The 18,167-nt window shown below is 54.2% G+C and overlaps 1 protein-coding gene across 11 annotated transcripts in view; it reads left to right on the forward strand.

Annotated features, from left to right (window-relative positions):
* The window catches only part of Tle3 (TLE family member 3, transcriptional corepressor), a 46,758-nt gene extending 29,076 nt beyond the window's left edge, over positions 1-17,682 (forward strand). For 2 of the 11 annotated variants that reach the window (XM_059268031.1, XM_059268036.1), the window contains exons 7-20: positions 1,598-1,802; positions 3,230-3,246; positions 7,158-7,277; positions 8,143-8,193; positions 8,637-8,789; positions 9,154-9,295; positions 9,824-10,023; positions 11,863-11,939; positions 12,977-13,226; positions 13,570-13,817; positions 14,631-14,778; positions 15,388-15,538; positions 16,278-16,354; positions 17,323-17,682. In XM_059268031.1, the coding sequence (XP_059124014.1) occupies positions 1,598-1,802; positions 3,230-3,246; positions 7,158-7,277; positions 8,143-8,193; positions 8,637-8,789; positions 9,154-9,295; positions 9,824-10,023; positions 11,863-11,939; positions 12,977-13,226; positions 13,570-13,817; positions 14,631-14,778; positions 15,388-15,538; positions 16,278-16,354; positions 17,323-17,430 (1,947 nt within the window). In that variant the 3' untranslated portion in view covers positions 17,431-17,682. The remainder of the gene's footprint in view (positions 1-1,597; positions 1,803-3,229; positions 3,247-7,157; positions 7,278-8,142; positions 8,194-8,636; positions 8,790-9,153; positions 9,296-9,823; positions 10,024-11,862; positions 11,940-12,976; positions 13,227-13,569; positions 13,818-14,630; positions 14,779-15,387; positions 15,539-16,277; positions 16,355-17,322) is intronic. The other 9 variants (XM_059268034.1, XM_059268039.1, XM_059268035.1 and 6 more) reach the window with 6 other exon arrangements.
* The last annotated feature ends 485 nt before the right edge of the window (positions 17,683-18,167 follow it).

The raw sequence follows: 18,167 nt of genomic DNA on the forward strand, positions 1-18,167 counted from the left end.
GCCAGAAGTGCAAGGCTGCCACAACAGGCTTGACTTGGAGGTAGCGCTAGGTCAGCAGTTTGAGGGGTGCATGGAAGCTTTTGATCCTTGAGCAAACATCTGTAAGGATTCCCCGGGCCCTGCTGACTTTGAGAACTGCTGTTTCACAGTGACAGGTACACACTCCCTCAGCCAGTGGGGACGGCTTGGCTTATTACGTCATTGCCGTGCATCTCCCTGACCTCCTCCCTCTTGCTTTGAAGTTCTTTGGAACACTCTGTAGATGATGATAGTGGTTGACAGATAAAGAGTTCAAATCCCATTTAGGACTCATGGGACTTGGGCTGCCCACTCCAGTGCCCCTGTATCAGTTTGGTGTCTATAAAATAGGCAGAACCCTTTCTCAACTGGGTGACTGTCAGAATCACAGGATCTATTTGGATAATGCCCAGGGATTTATATGCACATACAGGTGGCCTTAGTCAAGAAGAATGATGTGTGCATGGGTGGGGACAAGCATGCCCAAGGCCCCAGCCAGTCCCAAGAAGTATTTCCATCTCTGAGAAATACTTGAAACCATAGAACCTATCCCACAATGCCAATGGTTCTTGGCATAGTCTTATGAATAAGGGAGCATTCTATCTTGGCTGCTGGGGGAGCTTGGAAGCCTCTGAGCTAGGAGCCTGGGCTTGGGAGCAAAATGAGTTGGGGAGCCTTGACCCTGGCAGTGGGAAGAAAGGGGTCAGACAGCGGAGTCCCGGGGTTAGGTGTGGTGAGGAACGGGAAAATGGCAGTTATTGTGTGGGGCTGGGAATGCAGAGGTGGTTAGAACAGTGGGAGAGCCCTGTGGAAGTGCCAGGGACTGCCATGAAGCCCACCGGGCAGTGGCCGCGTGCCCAAGCCCCCATTACCCTACTGTAGCCCCCTGCAGTAGGCGCTGCCTCCCCGCTTGTACAGAGGAGGAAATTTGAGGCTCAGGGAGTTGATTCCCTGCCCCAGCCATGCAGAGAGTAAGCACCAGAACCGGGACGTGGCTCCTGACCTATCTGGTTTCAAAGACTCTGCTCTTCCTGGGTCTGTGGTTCTGTGTTCTCTCTACTCTGATGGCCGAGGACATCAGCTTTCATTTCACCAGCCCTGGTACTTCTCTGCTCTGGCCTACCCTGTCCCCACTCGCCAAGCCTTTGGGCCTCTTCAGAACCACAGAGGCGCGTTGCCCGGGTTCCAGCGTTGGGTGGGAGGTGCTGGCTGCTGATGTTAAAAGGCATGTATGCATGAGCTATGAGCTTAAAAATGGATTCCTCTCAATTGAAAGGAAGCCCTAGTGACCGTGTGGGTTTTAAATGCATGCATTATTTATCTTGGGCTTGGAAACAGGCATGGGAAACTGTCCTGAAACTGGAGCTGGGGGATGACGATGGAAGACATAAATCTTCTACGTTGCAGTCCATTAACAGATTTTGTTTGGCAAGATGAGCATGTGGGCTGAGGGAGCAAGTGTGTGGGGGGGGGCGAGTTTCCCTGTCGCTTATCAGTGGAGGAGCGAGAGGGAGGGGCAGAGGTGACCCATCCTCTGCCCTGTCTGACCTGTCATGGCTTACCACCAACTTCATTGCAGCAGCAACAACTCCAGGCACAGCACCTCTCCCATGCCACGCATGGTCCCCCGGTCCAGCTGCCACCCCACCCGTCAGGCCTCCAACCTCCTGGGATCCCCCCAGTGACAGGAAGCAGCTCCGGGCTGTTGGCACTTGGTGCCCTGGGCAGCCAAGCCCACTTGGCGGTGAAGGATGAGAAGAACCACCATGAACTGGATCACAGAGGTGTGGCTCTGGGTGGGCTGGTGGGGGCAGGGGGGCGGGGCTGGGGCTGGACGACACACTGCGAATGGTCACGGCAGGCGCTGTCACCTAGTGTCTGGAGTTAGATAAGACTTGGGTCAGTGAGCCGCCCTGGAAAGCAGTCTTAATTTATCCAGAACAGCCCCCATCTTCCCAATAGCCCCCTGCCTGTTCTTTAGGGCCAGCCTAGCATGTCCTTCAGGATGCTGTGGCGATTGGATGGGGGCCTTTGTTTCCAGAAGCGCTTGAGTCGGGGCCCCAGTATACCCGTTTGTTGCCGTCTTCCTCTGTCCTGTGAGGTTCCTAGCAGTGCAGAAGCCCTAAAAGAGGCACACAGTTAGCACTCAAGCACTCCTGGGGGTGTTGCTCAGTAGGTAGGGCACTTGCCCAGCAGGGCCTGAGCCCTGAGTTCAATCCTTGGCACCATATAAAGTAGGGGTGGAAGTGCATGGCTGTAAACCCAACCCTGGGAGATGGAGGCAGAATGCAGAAGTTTATGGTAATTCTCAGCTGTGTAGTGAGTTCAAGGTCCAGCCCTGGGTATTTGAGACCCTGTCTCAGGCTAGTTAGTGGAGCATCTTAAAGTGCAGGTCTCAGCAATACTCCTGCAGAGAGGTGAGTAGAAAGATGAGGCCCCTCCAGCGGAACAGCACTATTAGGGCTCAGGGGGACATCAGGGTTCAAAAGCGCCTGGCCCCATGCAGCCCCTTCATGAAGTTGCCAGCTTAGACCTTTGTTTGGCTTTTAGGTATTTACTGGGCCGCACGGCCAACATCTTCCCAACTCCCAGGGACTGTGGGGGAGGCGTCACCGTCCTAGCCTAGTCCATGCTGTATCCTAGGAACCAGAGGCCACCTGTTTTGTCCCCTTTGGGCAGAGAAGGAGAGGACCATGGGAGCTGCTGCTTTGCTAGACTGGTGTAACCAGAGGCCTAAGCGTTTGGGGGCATTTTGGCAAAGAAATTGAGAATGGTGTTAAGAAATCTAATCAGTAAAAGTCACTCCTAAATTCCCTTGAATTTTTTTTGTTTGTTTGTTTTTTAAGCAGTAACCTTCCTAGCTTCTGCTTGTAATTCCGGAAAGTTCAGTGACCAACAAGCCAGGTTCCTCAGACACATCAGGGAGAGGAGGGTTGATGGCCTCACAGGCTGTTCTGGGGACTGGTGGGAGGGGCCTGCTGGAACTAGAATTGGGATGCCCAATCTCCAAACTGAGAACTGTCACCCAAGGACATAGGCTAGTCCTTGGGTGACGACAGTTCTAGCATCAGGCTAGCCAGGGAGAGGTGGCTTTAGCAAATCACAAGTTAGCCGCGTTGAGAGTGACCTTTTACCTGGTTTGTTTTTTTCGTTTTTTCCGTTTCCTTGGGGGTCCTGACCCTCCTCCTGTCCTGACCTTCCTGCCCCACAGAGAGGGAGTCCAGCGCGGTAAGTGTGGGTGCTCTGGATCTTGGTGTGGGGGTGGGTATGGGAGGAGGGCAGGCCTGCCTGGGGGCTCGTTCCGAGAACTACAGGCCTGACAGGTAGCCCGTGCTCCCCACAGCTAACCCCGGAGTCCCCCGTTCTGCTCTGTGAGTGGAAGCTGGGGGTTTTTAATCATTTGTTTCTGTGGGCCCAAAGCGGGAAGACCTGGCTTCAGGGCTGGTGTGCGGGTGACAGTGTCTCCATTACAGATCTAGTGGTAGCGTAGGAGTTGCTGTCCTCTGTTGCCAGTGACCCTCTGTTAGGGAAGCCTGTGATCTCCAGGTGGTAGGCGCTTGCCTGAGTGAGCTCTAACTCCCCCTTGCAGAAGTGGTCAGCTGGTGTCCTCAGCCTTGCATCTTCCAAGGGGCTTTTTGGAGTCATTGGGCTGAGCCGAGGACTCCAAACCCTGCTGTGTTCCCATGTCTCTTAGGCCACGGTTCATCCACCCTGTAGGTTGGATGCTTGCTCCCAGCATTATCCTGATTCCTCCTTCCTTCAAATGCCTGAGGTTTCTCTCTACTCTGCACTTTTACTCAGTTTAAGAAAGTGCTAGCAAGCAGGCATTAAGGCCAGGCCGCCTGCGTGTCTGCCAGCTCAGAGATTTGCTGTAAATCTTTCTGATCACACTGAGGCTCCGAGGTTCTGTTTCAAGTGAATAAGCCCTCTGAATAAGCGCAGTGGAGTCTGGATAAAAAAAAAAAATCCTCCAGCGATTAGCAAAGCTATTTTATTCCTCATCGCCATGCTCATATCCGGGACCATCTAATCTGCTAGGATGGCTTTGGTTATTACCTCATGTTAAGTAGGACTTGGAATGTCAGACCGTTAACTAGCCATCCAGGCAGCAGCCTCCTCAGGAAGCTCCCTCGCCCTGACCTGCCTTCCTTTCCCATCCCATCCCTGCCTCCACCCAGACTGTTTTCAAACCTCTTGTTAGTATGAGTCCGCCTGTCTCCTCTTGCCCTGCCTGCGTGCTCAGAAATCCAGGTCCCCCCTTGGGCTCAGGAATGGCTAGGCACAGAAGAAAGGAATGATTAAAGCTGAAAATCCATTTTGATTGCTTTGGTGTTGATCCTTAAATAGTGGCTTTTTTTTTTTTTTTTTTTTTGGAGAGGCAGTTTGCCTACATAGAAGGCTGGATCATGTGTGCGTCCATCCGTGTGGTGTCTGCTCCCCCCACCCCCAATCCAGTCTCAGCCTTATGAGATGTTGGGTAGTGTCCTCCGTTACCTTATGCATACCATGGGAGTTACCTTGCTCAGAGAGCCTCTCGGCTTTGATAGGAAGACCTCTTATAACAGGCCTCTTTACTTGGTCAGCCTTCTCCGGGAAGTGGGTAGCTGAAGCCAGACACTCTCCTCTTCATACCTAGTCGCTCTTGGCCTTGTTCCCTATTGAAAGCTTTCTGCTACAAACTCAGAGAGACCCCAAGCTCTCAGCCCTTTGCCCCAGAATGCTCCCTGGCATCTGATCTGGGCGGACTCAACACAGGGACTGGAGAATGAACTGGAATGAATCCCATGCCATCCTAGGGCTGGGCAGCTCGGAGTGGATGCTAGTGTGTGTAAGGGGGTGGGGGTGGGGACTGTGTCCTCGCCGCCATGGTGTTGGATGGTGGAGATTGAAATAATCAGCCTTAGGAAAACAGGTTGTCAACAGTCGAGGCCTCCGGCAGGAAGGACAAGACCGTGTCAGAGAGGGGAGGGGGCTGGGTGGACAGGCTGGAAGCTGTCCCAGAGGGGTTAGTCTGGAGTCCAATTAGAGGTAGCTTCATTCATATTTCCTTGCCTAGCTGAAGCAATAAAAAATACTTAGTTTTTTGGCTGCCTGCCAACCAGAGGCGGGCTGGATCGATGCCGCTAAATGCCTGACACGGCTCTCCGGTAGCGGCGAGGGTTTTCAGCCTGACTGCATGAGAAGAAAGAGTTCCCTGTTCTCGCACTAGGTCGCAAGGAGAAACACGAGCAGCCACCCTGTCCCCTCCCTCCTCTCCATCACCCGCCCGCCCTCGCAGGGGCAGCCAGCCTGAGGGGCTGGAAGCATTTCTGCTTAGCACGGGGTGGCCGCCACCATCGGAGGAAATGAAATGATGGTGATTTTTTTTTTTCTCTCCTTTCTGCCTGTGCTTGCAGCAACTAATTGAATTGCGGCTGTGTGCGCATCGCCGCCGCTCGCCCGGCTGCGGGGAAGGTTGAGCTGCAGTTCCATTATAACCTCCATTTTTTTTCTTCAAGGCTTGATAACTCTGCCATTTTAATTTGCTTCAGGCAGAAACTTGGCAGGGAAGGGCTGCCCAGAAAACCAGCTTAAGAAAGGAAATTAAGTTCTGCGCCTGGCTCCCTTCCGCACCGTTCCCCAAACCCATCCACCTGCTGGTCGCCCCGTTCCCTCCCAGTGAGCCCTGTCTCCGGGCCAGCGTTGGCCTCCAGTAAAATGGGGAAAGGAGAAGTGAAGATCACCCCACTTGCCTTCAGTGCCCTTCTTTGTGAGCAGATCTCGCTCTGTGTTCCCACGTGACTCCACCATGCATCTTTAGCCTGCCTCCATCTGCGGACTTGTGGCCACTCTCTTCCCTAGACTGCCCTGGGGGGGACAGAGAACGTCTTAGTCATTCCGTCACTCCTGACATCAGTGTCCGTGTGAGCGTGGGGAGGTCTATCAGTTACTTTTCTTACCATTGATAAAATAACTGGATGAGGAAGGACTATTTATTTGGTTCACGGTTTGAGAGGGTACAGTCCATTATGGCTACAGGAGAGGCATGTGCCTGGGGCAGCAGGAGTGTGAGGTGACTGGATGGCTACAGCTAGGGAGAGTCTGAGGTGGATCAGAACTTGCCTATAATCCTCTATGGCCTTGTGTCTGCCAGCCAGACTCTGTATCCAGAAGGTTCCAAGACCTCCCCAAACAGTGCCCTCAGCTGGGACCAAGTGTTCTAACACATTAGCCCGTGGGGGCGTTTCACATTCAAACCGTGGTGGGATGGTGCTGGAGGGATACACTGAGTTCTTAGAACGTATCCTGGAGGGGCACCAGGCCCTCAAGGTTTGCAAACAGCCCTTGCCAGAGGCTCCCCCTCCATGGGCACAGCCTCAGGACACCCCATTTCCAGCCTTCCCTGCTGCACATCTGCCTCAGATTTTCTTATTTCTCAGGCCTTTCGTCCCTAGGGATTCTCGTCCCCTACTCTGTAGCAGAGGAAGAACTGAGAACTCTCATTGCTTTCCCCAGCATGAAGCCCCTGGATGTCCCTAGGGCTGCCTTCTGCTGGAGACCATAGCTTGGTCTGCAACCACACAGGACTCCTGCTGTCTAACTTGGACACTTGTCCCCTCCCTGAGGGGGTCCTATCTTTTCGAGGGAAAGAGTCCCGCAGGCTTTGTGTCTTCATGACTCTGGTTTCTCTGCAGTTTGCCAGAGGCTTGGCTGTGGAGGAGCAGGGCTTCCGAGTTGCTCTTTTATACGTAGTGCTTTGTCGGCCGCCCAGCGCCCTGCCGAACTTACAATGGAAGTTCTATGCCTGCCCCTGTCTGTGGCTCAGGTCTTGAAAGACTCATCTTTCCTTTGAGTAAATTGAGTGACAGGTGCCCCTTGCCCTCATGGGACTTGGCGTCAGACCAGGAAACAGCCCACTCACTGCAGGGTTCACTATTGGATAAGCAGCACTTTGCTTCCAAAAATGAAGATAATTTGGGGAAGCTCCCAGGGACCCAAGGTGCCCTGGGAGTATCCTGGGTGAACCGGATCTGCAGACACAGGGTGTCTGCCCACTTCCTTCTTTTGGCCCTCTGTCATCTGCTCTTGTTGAGTCAGAGAGGCTGTGTGCAATATTGCATTCAGCATGGAGTTCTGACCCCGAGATCCTCTTCTTCCAGAACAATTCAGTATCACCCTCAGAAAGCCTCCGGGCCAGTGAGAAGCACCGGGGATCTGCAGACTACAACATGGAAGCCAAGAAGCGGAAAGCAGAGGAGAAGGACAGCCTGAGTCGATACGTATGTAGGGGCTGGCAAGTGGCGTCATCGGAGGGGGCTGTGTGCTGGGCTGTGGCCCCAACTCTAGTAGTTGGGTACTGAGTCTAGAGACTGGCAGTGGGACGGGGCCCAGGGGGAGGCTCATACATGTCCTGTGGTCAGGTGAGACATTGGGAGAGAAGTGGACAGGGGAATTGTCCCAGCCTTCATGGAATCTGGGGAGAGTTGAAGGCTCATGTGGACAGTTTTCTGCTGCATCCATGCTCAAAGAGAGCTCCCTGGTGTACCTGAGTTTGAGCCTCACAGTCCTCCCGATACACCCCAGGCATTCAGCCACTGTAATGTAACAACCAGCTAGCATGACCCTGACCTTTGAAGTCCCAGCGGGAGCATGACTGTGTGTCCTCCATTGCCAGACTGGACAAGGGTGAGATGTGAGACTAGAAGAGCTTGGACCAAGCCCTCTTTGGCCCTCCTGGCTGCCCTGTGGCTCTGACCATGTTATACAAAGCTCAGCCGCACTGTGAAATGAAGCTAGTCTCCTGCCCCAGAGTGATGGGGGTGCAAAGATGAGACTTGCCTTCTGAATGACTGCAGCCAGAATACCAGCTGGGAAGGAGGTTCTGGCTTAGAAAGCTCAGGACTGAGATAATGAGGCTGCTTATTCCAGAGCCCCAGAGGCTGAGCTAGGAAGGACCCAGAAGGAAGGCCAGTTCCTGCTTGAGGTGCTGGTCAGGAAGGCAGAGGGTGCAGAAGTAGAGACAGCATGGGCTCTGGGGTTTGACGGTGGGGGGCTGGGGGCGAGGTTTTAGGGTAGAGGTTGCTTGAGCAGATCAGGAGTTGGTGTGGGCTCTGATTGGCCGCCTGGCTTCTCTGTGGCTTGCAGGACAGTGACGGTGACAAGAGTGACGACCTGGTGGTGGATGTCTCCAACGAGGTAAGGGTAGGCCCCAGTTGTAGGGCGTCCCCTGGATGGGGTGCTTTGGGACAAATTCTCTGTGGGTAAGGTCTGTTCTTCCTGCTGTCTGAGCAGGGCAATGGAGCCTCTGTTCTTGGAGCATCAGGGAAGCAGGAGGGCAAGGTGGGCCTTTGATGCGAGGTGGCTTCCTGTGTGGGTGCTGGAAGGTCCCAAGTAGCAGGGGTCTTCAGTTCCCGTAGTTTTCCAGGTGGCCATTTACAACCTTGCCAGTTAGTGTTCTGGACTTGTATGTGACCTGTCCCGGTCTCCAGGCCCTTGTTCACGCCACCTGTGAGGTGAAGGGCTCAGGCACTCGGTTGTTCAGAGCTAACTGCCTACCACCCAAGTCCTCTGCCTTCCTGTTGCCAGGGCGGGGACACCTGCTTGCAGCTTTCAGAGCTCTGTAACACTTCTGTTTTCAGGACCCAGCGACGCCTCGGGTGAGCCCAGCACACTCCCCTCCTGAAAATGGGCTGGACAAAGCTCGTGGCCTGAAGAAAGACGCCCCCACCAGCCCGGCCTCGGTGGCTTCTTCCAGTAGCACACCGTCCTCCAAGACAAAAGACCTTGGTCATGTATGTGGGGTCTGCCTTGGCACCTTACAGAGGTGGGGAAGGGGGCAATGGGAGGTGTGCAGAGGCCAGAACTCCAGCTGTGCCACTTGCAGGGTGGGAGTTGGGGTGTGGGAAGAAGTGGCCACTGGGATTGGCTGCATCTACGTCATTAACCCACCCTGGCTGAGCCTCACTGCTGAGTGTATCAGAGCCTTGGTCCCTGCCTCTTTAAGTTAGAACCTTCACCACCATCCCTGCCAAGTAGGGACTTCTGTTCAACCCATGCTTGGCTTCATGTGGGACCAGGGCGGGCTAGGCATTTTGCCCAGCCCTTGGGAGAAAGGAATCCTCACGGCGTCTCTTGGTCTCTGTCTTCCCTTCTCAGAATGACAAATCTTCCACACCTGGGCTCAAATCCAACACACCAACGCCAAGGAACGATGCCCCAACTCCAGGCACCAGCACGACCCCGGGGCTCCGGTCAATGCCAGGCAAACCTCCAGGCATGGACCCGATAGGTATAATGGGTAGGCACCATGGACCCGGGTCAATCTGGTTGGGCAAGGGAGGGTGGTCTTTGGCCAGGCTGGAGCCAAACAGATGGTCAGGAGCATAGGAGTGTGTTTAAGCTGGGGCTTCGAAGGTCTGCCTGGTGATTTGCAACATCGGGTTTAGCCCAGACCTTAGACACCGCTCTAGCAGGGTTTATGAGGATCTTTGACACTGCTACATCAGAGGCTTCAAGGCTGCTCCTAGGCCAGGTGTGTGGAAGGAGTATCTGATAGGCTATTAGACTAGACCTGTGTCCACTTCTGTTAACGGTTTTGTGAGGCCCCGAGCAAGCCTTCTTCTCTGGGCCTCATGTGCTGCCCTCTGAGAAGAAGTAAGCCCATCCTTGGGCTCTCAAGTCAAGAATCCAGTTAGGTAGGTTCATCGTAGGCTGCTACAGAATGCAGGAGGGCTGTGGCCCAAGCTATGTCTAGCAGAAGGGTGAGCCCACTCTCACTAATGCCCACTCCCCACTGATGCCTGCCTCTTGGTTCACCTCCTCACAGCCTCGGCCCTGCGCACACCCATCTCCATCACCAGCTCCTACGCGGCACCCTTTGCCATGATGAGCCACCATGAAATGAATGGTTCCCTCACCAGCCCGAGCGCCTACGCCGGCCTACACAACATCCCTCCCCAGATGAGTGCCGCCGCCGCTGCTGCAGCTGCCGCCTATGGCCGATCGCCAATGGTGAGCTTTGGAGCTGTACGTAGACCTTTTGGCTCCTTTTGCGGGGGAGGGCACTGGGCAGGGAGTGGGAGCTGGCAGGGTTGGTGTGGTACATGTCCCTGCATGCTGAAGGGACCCTTAGGCGTTTCCTTAGTTAGGGTTTCTATTGCTGCAAAATGAAACACCGTGACATAAAGCCATTTGGGGAGGAAAGGGTTCATTTTGCCCACAGTTCCGTATAACAGTTCATCATCGAAAGCAGTGAGGGCAGGAACTCAAGCAGGTCAGAAACCTGGAGGCAGGAGCTGATACAGTGGCCACAGAGGGTGCTGCTTACTGGCTTGCTCCCCCTGGCTTGCTCTGCCTGATTTCTTACAGAACCCCGAACCACCAGCCCAGGTACAGCACTGTTCACAATGGACTGGGCCCTTCCCCATCAATCACTAATTAAGAAAAGGCCTTACACCAGGATCTTATGGAGGCATTTTATCAGTTGAGGTTCTCTTCTTTCGGGTGACTCTAACTTGTGTCAGGTTGACCGAAAACTAGCCAGCCCAGGTGTGGACACCTGACCACCTCCCTGGGGAGAGCACCTGTTTCAGAAGGAGTTTCCGTATTGGGTGGCACTCCTGGGCTTCAGCCCACCTGCCTATTGGTTTCAGATAACTCAAGATAGCTCCGGAACTGCCCTTTCTAGTGTGAGGCCAGGGCTTAGACCCTGAAAGGGGATCAGAGTCCCAACAAGAGCTTAGTGACATCTGGCCAGGTAGCAGGGGTTTGGGAGGTGGGGCTGGTGGTGACAATTGCTGTGGACAGACAGGATGAAGGCTGGCAGAGAGGACAGTTTTCCTCTACTCTTCCTGTACCTGGGGTGGCCTGATGGGGTTGAAGACTAGATATGGTATAGTTGCAGTTTTCCTTAGGTATGATAGAGTAAATTCAGTAGAAAACTTTAGGTTCATTAAGATAGGATAGATAATGGAGTATTTTCTTTTAAGTTGCCAAACACAAATGAACTGGAATTCATTACATTGTGAATGTAATCTGTACTTGGTAATTGTTCTTACTGTGTACAGTCTTAATTATGTTAAAGTTAAAACCTTTCATTTTTTTGTTTAGACAAAAAGGGGGAAATGTAGAATATTATTTCAAGGTGTGTTACTTTTGTTTATGCTCTAGAGCGTTTGTTTAATGACGCAAAGATGTGTTGGATTAAATAAAATTCACCTGTGGTCAGGAGGCTGCGTCAGCTACTAGCTGACGGGAAGGTGGTAGGGAGGAGCCAGGCGAGAAAGGGTTTATAGGGGGCTGAGGTGGCTTTTTGGAGGACGCCAGCCAGGAGAGGAGGTGAGCTACTTGCTATTCAGCCCCTGAAGAGCGGAATTCCACCTGAACCTTTGACTCTTGAGTTCTTTAGAGGGAGAGAGGGTTAGCTAAGTCCACTTTGTAGTTTTGCGAGAGTTGGAGCCGGAGGGAACAGATTTCCTGGCGGCCTCACCCCTGCTGGTAGCAGCGGAGTCACAGTTGCTGATGCAGACAGCTGTGGCTTCAAAGGCCGCCACCATTTAAATAAAGGACAAGAGTGGCCCTACTCCACAGGCTCACAGCACACTCAGGAAGGAGAGAAGTGGGGCAGGGCCCACTCTGTCGGGCAGAGCAGAGAGGATACTGGTTAAGAGATGGGGATTGTAGGGCCGTCCTGTGTGTTGCTGTCCCGGCAGGACACTCGGCCTTCTCTGACATGGGCCCCACTCAGCAATGCTTTCACCTGGTCTGGCGAAGTCACAGGGTGCAGCAGGCCCGGATGATTGTGGCCACGGGGAACCTGGGGAATGAGTGGTGGCAAACGGACTCAGAGTCATTCTTTCTTTACAGGTTGGTTTTGACCCTCACCCCCCGATGCGGGCCACAGGCTTGACCTCAGGTCTCGCCTCCATTCCTGGAGGGAAACCGTAAGTGCTTGGCTGGTCTTCTTGCATGCTTCATGGGGTAGACAAGGCTAATTCCCTCCCTCCATCCCCTGAGCACAGGGTCTTGCTGGATGCAACACCCTAGGCAAGGTCATGACCCAAGGAAACCAAAAACTCTCTCCGCCAGGGCAACTGCGGGATGCTGAGGTCTGGACATTTGGCTCTGGGAGGTCAGAGTGCCTATAAGCAGAGTGCATGGATCTTTGTGGGCCCTGGAGACCCCTTCCCTGCCTCTAGTACCCCTGCTCTTCTGTAGAGCACATTATCCTGCTCTTTGCCCCATGGGTTATTGGGAAATTGAAGCCTGAGCCATGCATACCACATAAAAACTCGCCCTGTACTTTAAGAAATCACGTGCCATCAAGGCCATTGGGAAGGCACCCACAGTAACATGGGCAGAACAAACTGGATCCCTGTGACTCATTATTTGCCGTTAGAGGAACAGGAAGGTCCCCCCCCCTCTCTCTCTCTCTCACACACACACACACACACACACACACACACACACACACACACACACACACACACACACACACACGGGAAGGGTCATTCCATAGCACCCATGGAGCTCCTAACAGTAACACGGGCAGAACAAACTGGACTCCTGTGGCTCATTGTTTGCTGTTAGAGGGACAGGAAGGTCCCCATCCCTAGTATTACTAACACACACACACACACACACACACACACACACAGAGAGAGAGAGAGAGGAGGGAGGGAAGGAGAGAGAGAGAGGAGAGAGAGAAGAAAGGGCATTCCATAACACCCATGGAGCTCCTAAGCTGATTTGGAGCAAGGATGTATAATTGGAATAAAATTCAAGGTTGAAATATTAAGTAGGTCCTAACCTGATGGAGCTATCCCAGTACCAAGGGGCTCCAGGATTTCAGGGATTTGGGAGAGAGGAACTTGGAATCAGGGCAGGAAATCATGGTGTGTCTATATATTGACTTGGAAAGGGCCTGAGGTACCCACCCCCCAGGGGTGGATGGCAGGAGTGACCCGCCTCCTCCTTGCAGGGCATACTCCTTCCATGTGAGCGCCGATGGGCAGATGCAGCCTGTGCCCTTCCCCCATGATGCGCTGGCAGGCCCCGGAATTCCCAGGCATGCCCGGCAGATCAACACGCTCAGCCACGGGGAGGTGGTGTGCGCGGTGACCATCAGCAACCCCACCCGTCACGTCTACACGGGTGGAAAGGGCTGCGTGAAGATATGGGACATCAGCCAGCCCGGCAGCAAGAGTCCCATTTCCCAGCTGGACTGCCTGGTGAGAATCCAGGGCATCTTCTGTAGCATGTAGGGGCCAGAGGAGAGCAGGGCAGATCAGCCGTGGGGGAGGACTCCAGGTCTGTGGCCCGGCACAGCTCTGGGTAAGCTGGTTAACCATTCTGAGCCCTAGTTGGGGACATCTGCAAGGGGAGATGACAGCAGGACTCCCAGGCTCAAGACTTTGGAGAAAGGCGTGAGACATTGAATGGGTGTAGATTTGAGGATGGAGTAGTCTGTTAGGAGCTTAGGCACCTCATACGGATGCTAAGTTACCTCATGGGGCTTTCTTGGTCCACGAGAAAGCAGGTGGGTAGCACTTAACCCTGTTCTTCTCCTTCCAGAACAGAGATAACTACATCCGCTCGTGCAAGCTTCTCCCTGATGGGCGCACGCTCATTGTGGGCGGCGAGGCCAGCACGCTCACCATCTGGGACCTGGCCTCGCCCACACCCCGCATCAAGGCTGAGTTGACTTCCTCAGCTCCAGCCTGTTATGCCCTGGCCATCAGCCCTGATGCCAAAGTGTGTTTCTCCTGCTGCAGCGATGGGAACATTGCAGTGTGGGACCTGCACAACCAGACCCTGGTCAGGTGAGCCTGGCGAGGGGGCAGCTGGGGGTGTTTCTACCCACCCAGCCCATGAACTGGCTCTCTTCGAGGCGTGAGGGGTGTCTCCTTGAGGAGCTTGGAGGAAGGTATGGGGTAGAAGAGGCCGCGAACTTGGGGCCGTTCTGGTAAAGCAGCTTGAGTGGAGACAGCAGAGGGTGGGAGAAAGAACTGCATGGCTTAGTGGTGAGGCCTGGGTGGGGCAGAGCTGCTGAGCTTTGTGTCTGCCTCCAAGGCACCGTGTGCAGCTCCCTTGGGTTCTGTGTGAGCTGGGGGTGGTGCCGTGTCCCCAAGTCATACCACCCTGTGCAGTGATAACAGCAGTGTCTGCCCACAGTCACTTCTTAGTGTGGGACTCGGCATGTTTTGGACTGTAGCCTTATAGACTGTGTAGCCTGAGGAGGCTAGTTAGAGACTCTGCAGACTAGATTGAGGAGTGTGTTGTCCCAAAGGCAGGGCCTGCGACCCTAAACATCGTACAGAATTGTTTAGGATCTTCCTTTCCATTACCTTCACTAGAACAAAGTGGGCTCCCCGAGGGGCCCACCTGGATACATACGGAATCAAGGGGTTACCCCTTTTCTCAGGGAGCCTGTCCTTGGTAGCACCCCTGAGTGGAGTGGGAGGGGCCTGGTCTCTGGTGCTGCTTCATACTATCTAAGGGTTCGAGGCATGTGATGCAGCCCTTTGGGCCCCAGTTCCCCTCTAGCTTGGCTGCAGAGCTGGCCTCCTCCCTGGGATGGTTAGTAGTCAGGGCCTTCCTGGGGCTCACCTTTCTTCCTTGCTTGGCCTTCATAGGCAGTTCCAGGGCCACACAGATGGGGCCAGCTGTATAGACATCTCTCATGACGGCACTAAGCTATGGACCGGGGGCCTGGACAACACCGTGCGCTCCTGGGACCTGCGTGAGGGACGTCAGCTGCAGCAACACGATTTCACCTCCCAGGTGTGTAGCCCAAGCGGTCTGCTCCCTCCTCTCTCAGGCCCCAGAACCTGTCAGGGGACAGAGGGACCACACAGGGTCATGACTGCCAAGGGACCAGCATGAGCCGCCTGGGAAGGTTTCTTGGATGAAGCAGTCCTAGTGTAGGGTGGGCGTGGCCTTGGAGAGGGATACACTTGACTCATCCTGCTTTTCCACAGCTTGCTCCCCGTGTTCCTCGGTTTGCTCATAGCTCCCTTCCGCCTCTGGTGTGAGCGCCTGACTCAAGGCTCCTAAAAACCTTGACCATGATCATTGATATTTCTTGCTTTTAGACTTGCTTCATTATTTTAGCATTCAGTACCTTAATGTGAAGTGTGGGTAGTTACTGATTTCTTAAGGAATGAGCACAGCTTGCAAAGTCAGCGAAGTACAGCCCCCTCCTGCTCTACCCTCAGAGCCAGCTTCCTCAGTGGGGTACAAAGGACCCCCTCCTCCCGAGGAGGCAGCAGGCAGCTGGTTATTGGGCTTGGTTTGTAAGTGGTGGGGATGGAGTGAGAAGGGTCCAACCTTTCCACGGGAGCTGTTCGAGCCCTGTGGGCAGAGGGGACACTCAACTGTCTGTCCCGGCAGATCTTCTCCCTGGGCTACTGCCCCACTGGGGAGTGGCTGGCCGTGGGCATGGAGAGCAGCAATGTGGAGGTCCTGCACCACACCAAGCCCGACAAGTACCAGCTGCACCTGCATGAGAGCTGCGTGCTGTCCCTCAAGTTTGCCTACTGTGGTAAGCCCGGGGACCCCAGCCTGGTCTGGTAAAGGCTGGGGAAAGAGTGGGATCCACAATCTTTTGAGTAAGCTGAGCCCATGCCCCTCCAATGCCCTGGAGGGGAGAAGTATCTTCCTTGTCCCCCATCCTTGTCCCTTGGACACAGATGTCACCCTGGTGCCCTGAACTCTCAGGACAGTAGGCCAGAGCCCTTTCATGTTGACCTGAATCCTCTCTGAAGGTTATAGCTACAGTTTCTATGCAGCTGTAGACACATGGTGCCAACTCTTGGCCCCAGAGAAACTGGCTGGGGAGAGCGCATAGCTTTGGGGGGGATGTTAGGAGCCACAGCCAGGAGCCCACCCGCAGGGGAGTCCTCTCTGACTGTTGGTTCTCCATACTGTTGGGTTTTTGCTGTTTCTGGTGCTCTTCATCACCTTCCAGTCATAGACTGGGGACGGACCAGCTGACCTGCGTGGGGGTCTTTTGGGGAGAAGCACTCAGTGCAGTTAACTGAATCTTACTTTCTTGTCCCTGCTCCTCCTGGCTCTCCCCCTTGGACAGCAGAGAAAGGCATCCTTTAAGTATCTGAGTCTCACCTGTCACTGTTTTTCCGGAGTGGGGAACAGCAAGCACTAAGCCCGGGTTCAGCATGTCTGAGGGTGTTTCCCTGATGGGCAGATACATCTGGGGTCTATCCACCTGCTGTGCACAGCAGCCAGCCACAGTCTGAGGGTCCCTTTGCCTCTGCTTGCAGGCAAGTGGTTTGTGAGCACTGGGAAAGACAACCTTCTCAATGCCTGGAGGACGCCTTATGGAGCCAGCATCTTCCAGGTACACCCCCTCCTGATCCTCTCCACTCCTTCTGAGTCAGGATGGGGCCACAGTGATGGGGGAGGGGAGCAGGAGGCAGGAGAGGACGACTCTGGAGCCAGGAGCAGACCTGGCTCATCCCTGCCTAGCCCCTGCTAGATGGGGGACCCCAGAGGGGAGGATGTGGGGACGAGAGTGAGACGCACCCTCGGTTGTAATCCCTGAGGGTAAGAGCATCTGTGAAGGGACTCAGTCACATGGTACCTGGAGAGTGAAATAAAGTGACCATGGCTGCCTCCGTTCTGCTGGGCCCATGGAAGTAGCCATATCATCCAGTGAAACCCATTCAGGTTAGGATGGCTACCCCAAACCTTCAGCGTGAAGAGGCATTAGCATGGGCAAGCATTTTCACAGGTTTTAAGGATCTAGAGCCCACTCCATTTCACACACACATCCCTCTACAATGTAACTCACAATCATTCACTCTCAGGTTTTTCTTGCTCTTAAACACACACGATCACAGCAAACCACTTACAGTTTCCTGCTTAAATGCCTGCCCCCATGTGCCACACATGTCCCTTGAGAGGTTTCTCGTTAAGTTGGTACCAGTCTTCCGGGCTGGTCCAGCTGAGTGCCCGTCTCTTGACGCTGCTGCTGTGGCTCCGAATGCTACTTCTTAGCAGAGACGCTCAGAGACTGCAGTGTCCTGTTTTCATCCTCTAGCCTTGAGCCAGCCTTCTGCCAGCCTTGAGCCTTTCTACTAAAGCCAGCTCATGAGCTGTCCCATGTGGCGAGGCAGGCGGGAGAGGACTCCCTCAGCCCTAGGGGAGGTAGGCCTCTCCTTAGCAGTAGGGCTCCAGCCGGAGCCGGAGCGTGGGAAGTGATTTCGTTCAGAGCCCTGGAGTGCCAGGGAGTACCCGGAGTGAATCCCTGTCTGTTTTCTCCCCACACTAAATGTCTTCCTATTTCTTCATGTCTTCCTTCCGCAGTCTAAAGAATCCTCATCTGTCTTGAGCTGTGACATTTCAGCGGATGACAAATACATTGTAACAGGCTCTGGTGACAAGAAGGCCACAGTTTACGAGGTCATCTACTGAACAAGGACTCTAACAGGCCTGTCAAACTCTGGGAGACACCCACGCGGCCCTGACAGGGAGACGCTGGCCAGGCCCCCCGAGGATGGCAGAGGAATGGGGGAGCAGCATTGTGGGGCTGCCCTCCAGAAGGCGGAGAGGACGCACGCCCCGTCGTGGATTGATGTGTCTGACAGACTTGACGGGCTTTCTCTCCTCCCCCTTACCCATGCTGGCAGATACTGCAAATAGATTTATCTGGAGGCTTCTGCTTCCGTTCCTCCCCCCCACACACACACGCAGACGCCCTTAGGACTCTGTCTCTCCTCCCCTTTCTGACCTGTCCCCTCCCTACTCTGGGGTGGGGGACGCTGGAGTAGACCGTATTGTTGTTCTGGGGAGGGGTGCCTCATTCTGATGGTGCAGTGCACGAGGTTTATGAACAGTGTAAATAAGAGACTGTGTTTGCTGACCGGCCGGCCAGTGAGGGAGGAGGCCCCTTCCCACCGATGCTCGTCATGTATTTTGCCTGCTGTATTTGTAATCCACTCATGGTGGTGGCTTTTATTTCTTTCTTTCTTTTTTATTTTATTTTATTTTTTTTAACAGATGTTCCTGTGGGGAAGGTAGGCAGAAAGAGAAAGTGGGGGCGCGGAATGAGAAGCTTCCTGGGGATGGGCAAATCAGCCTGGCCCACTGGGAATGAAGTATACCTCCGCAACGGGTTGTAGCACCAGTCAGGGCATGTACAGATGAAGTGG

The sequence above is a fragment of the Peromyscus eremicus genome, chromosome 7, assembly GCF_949786415.1.
Source record: "Peromyscus eremicus chromosome 7, PerEre_H2_v1, whole genome shotgun sequence".
Classification (NCBI taxonomy): Eukaryota; Metazoa; Chordata; class Mammalia; order Rodentia; family Cricetidae; genus Peromyscus; species Peromyscus eremicus.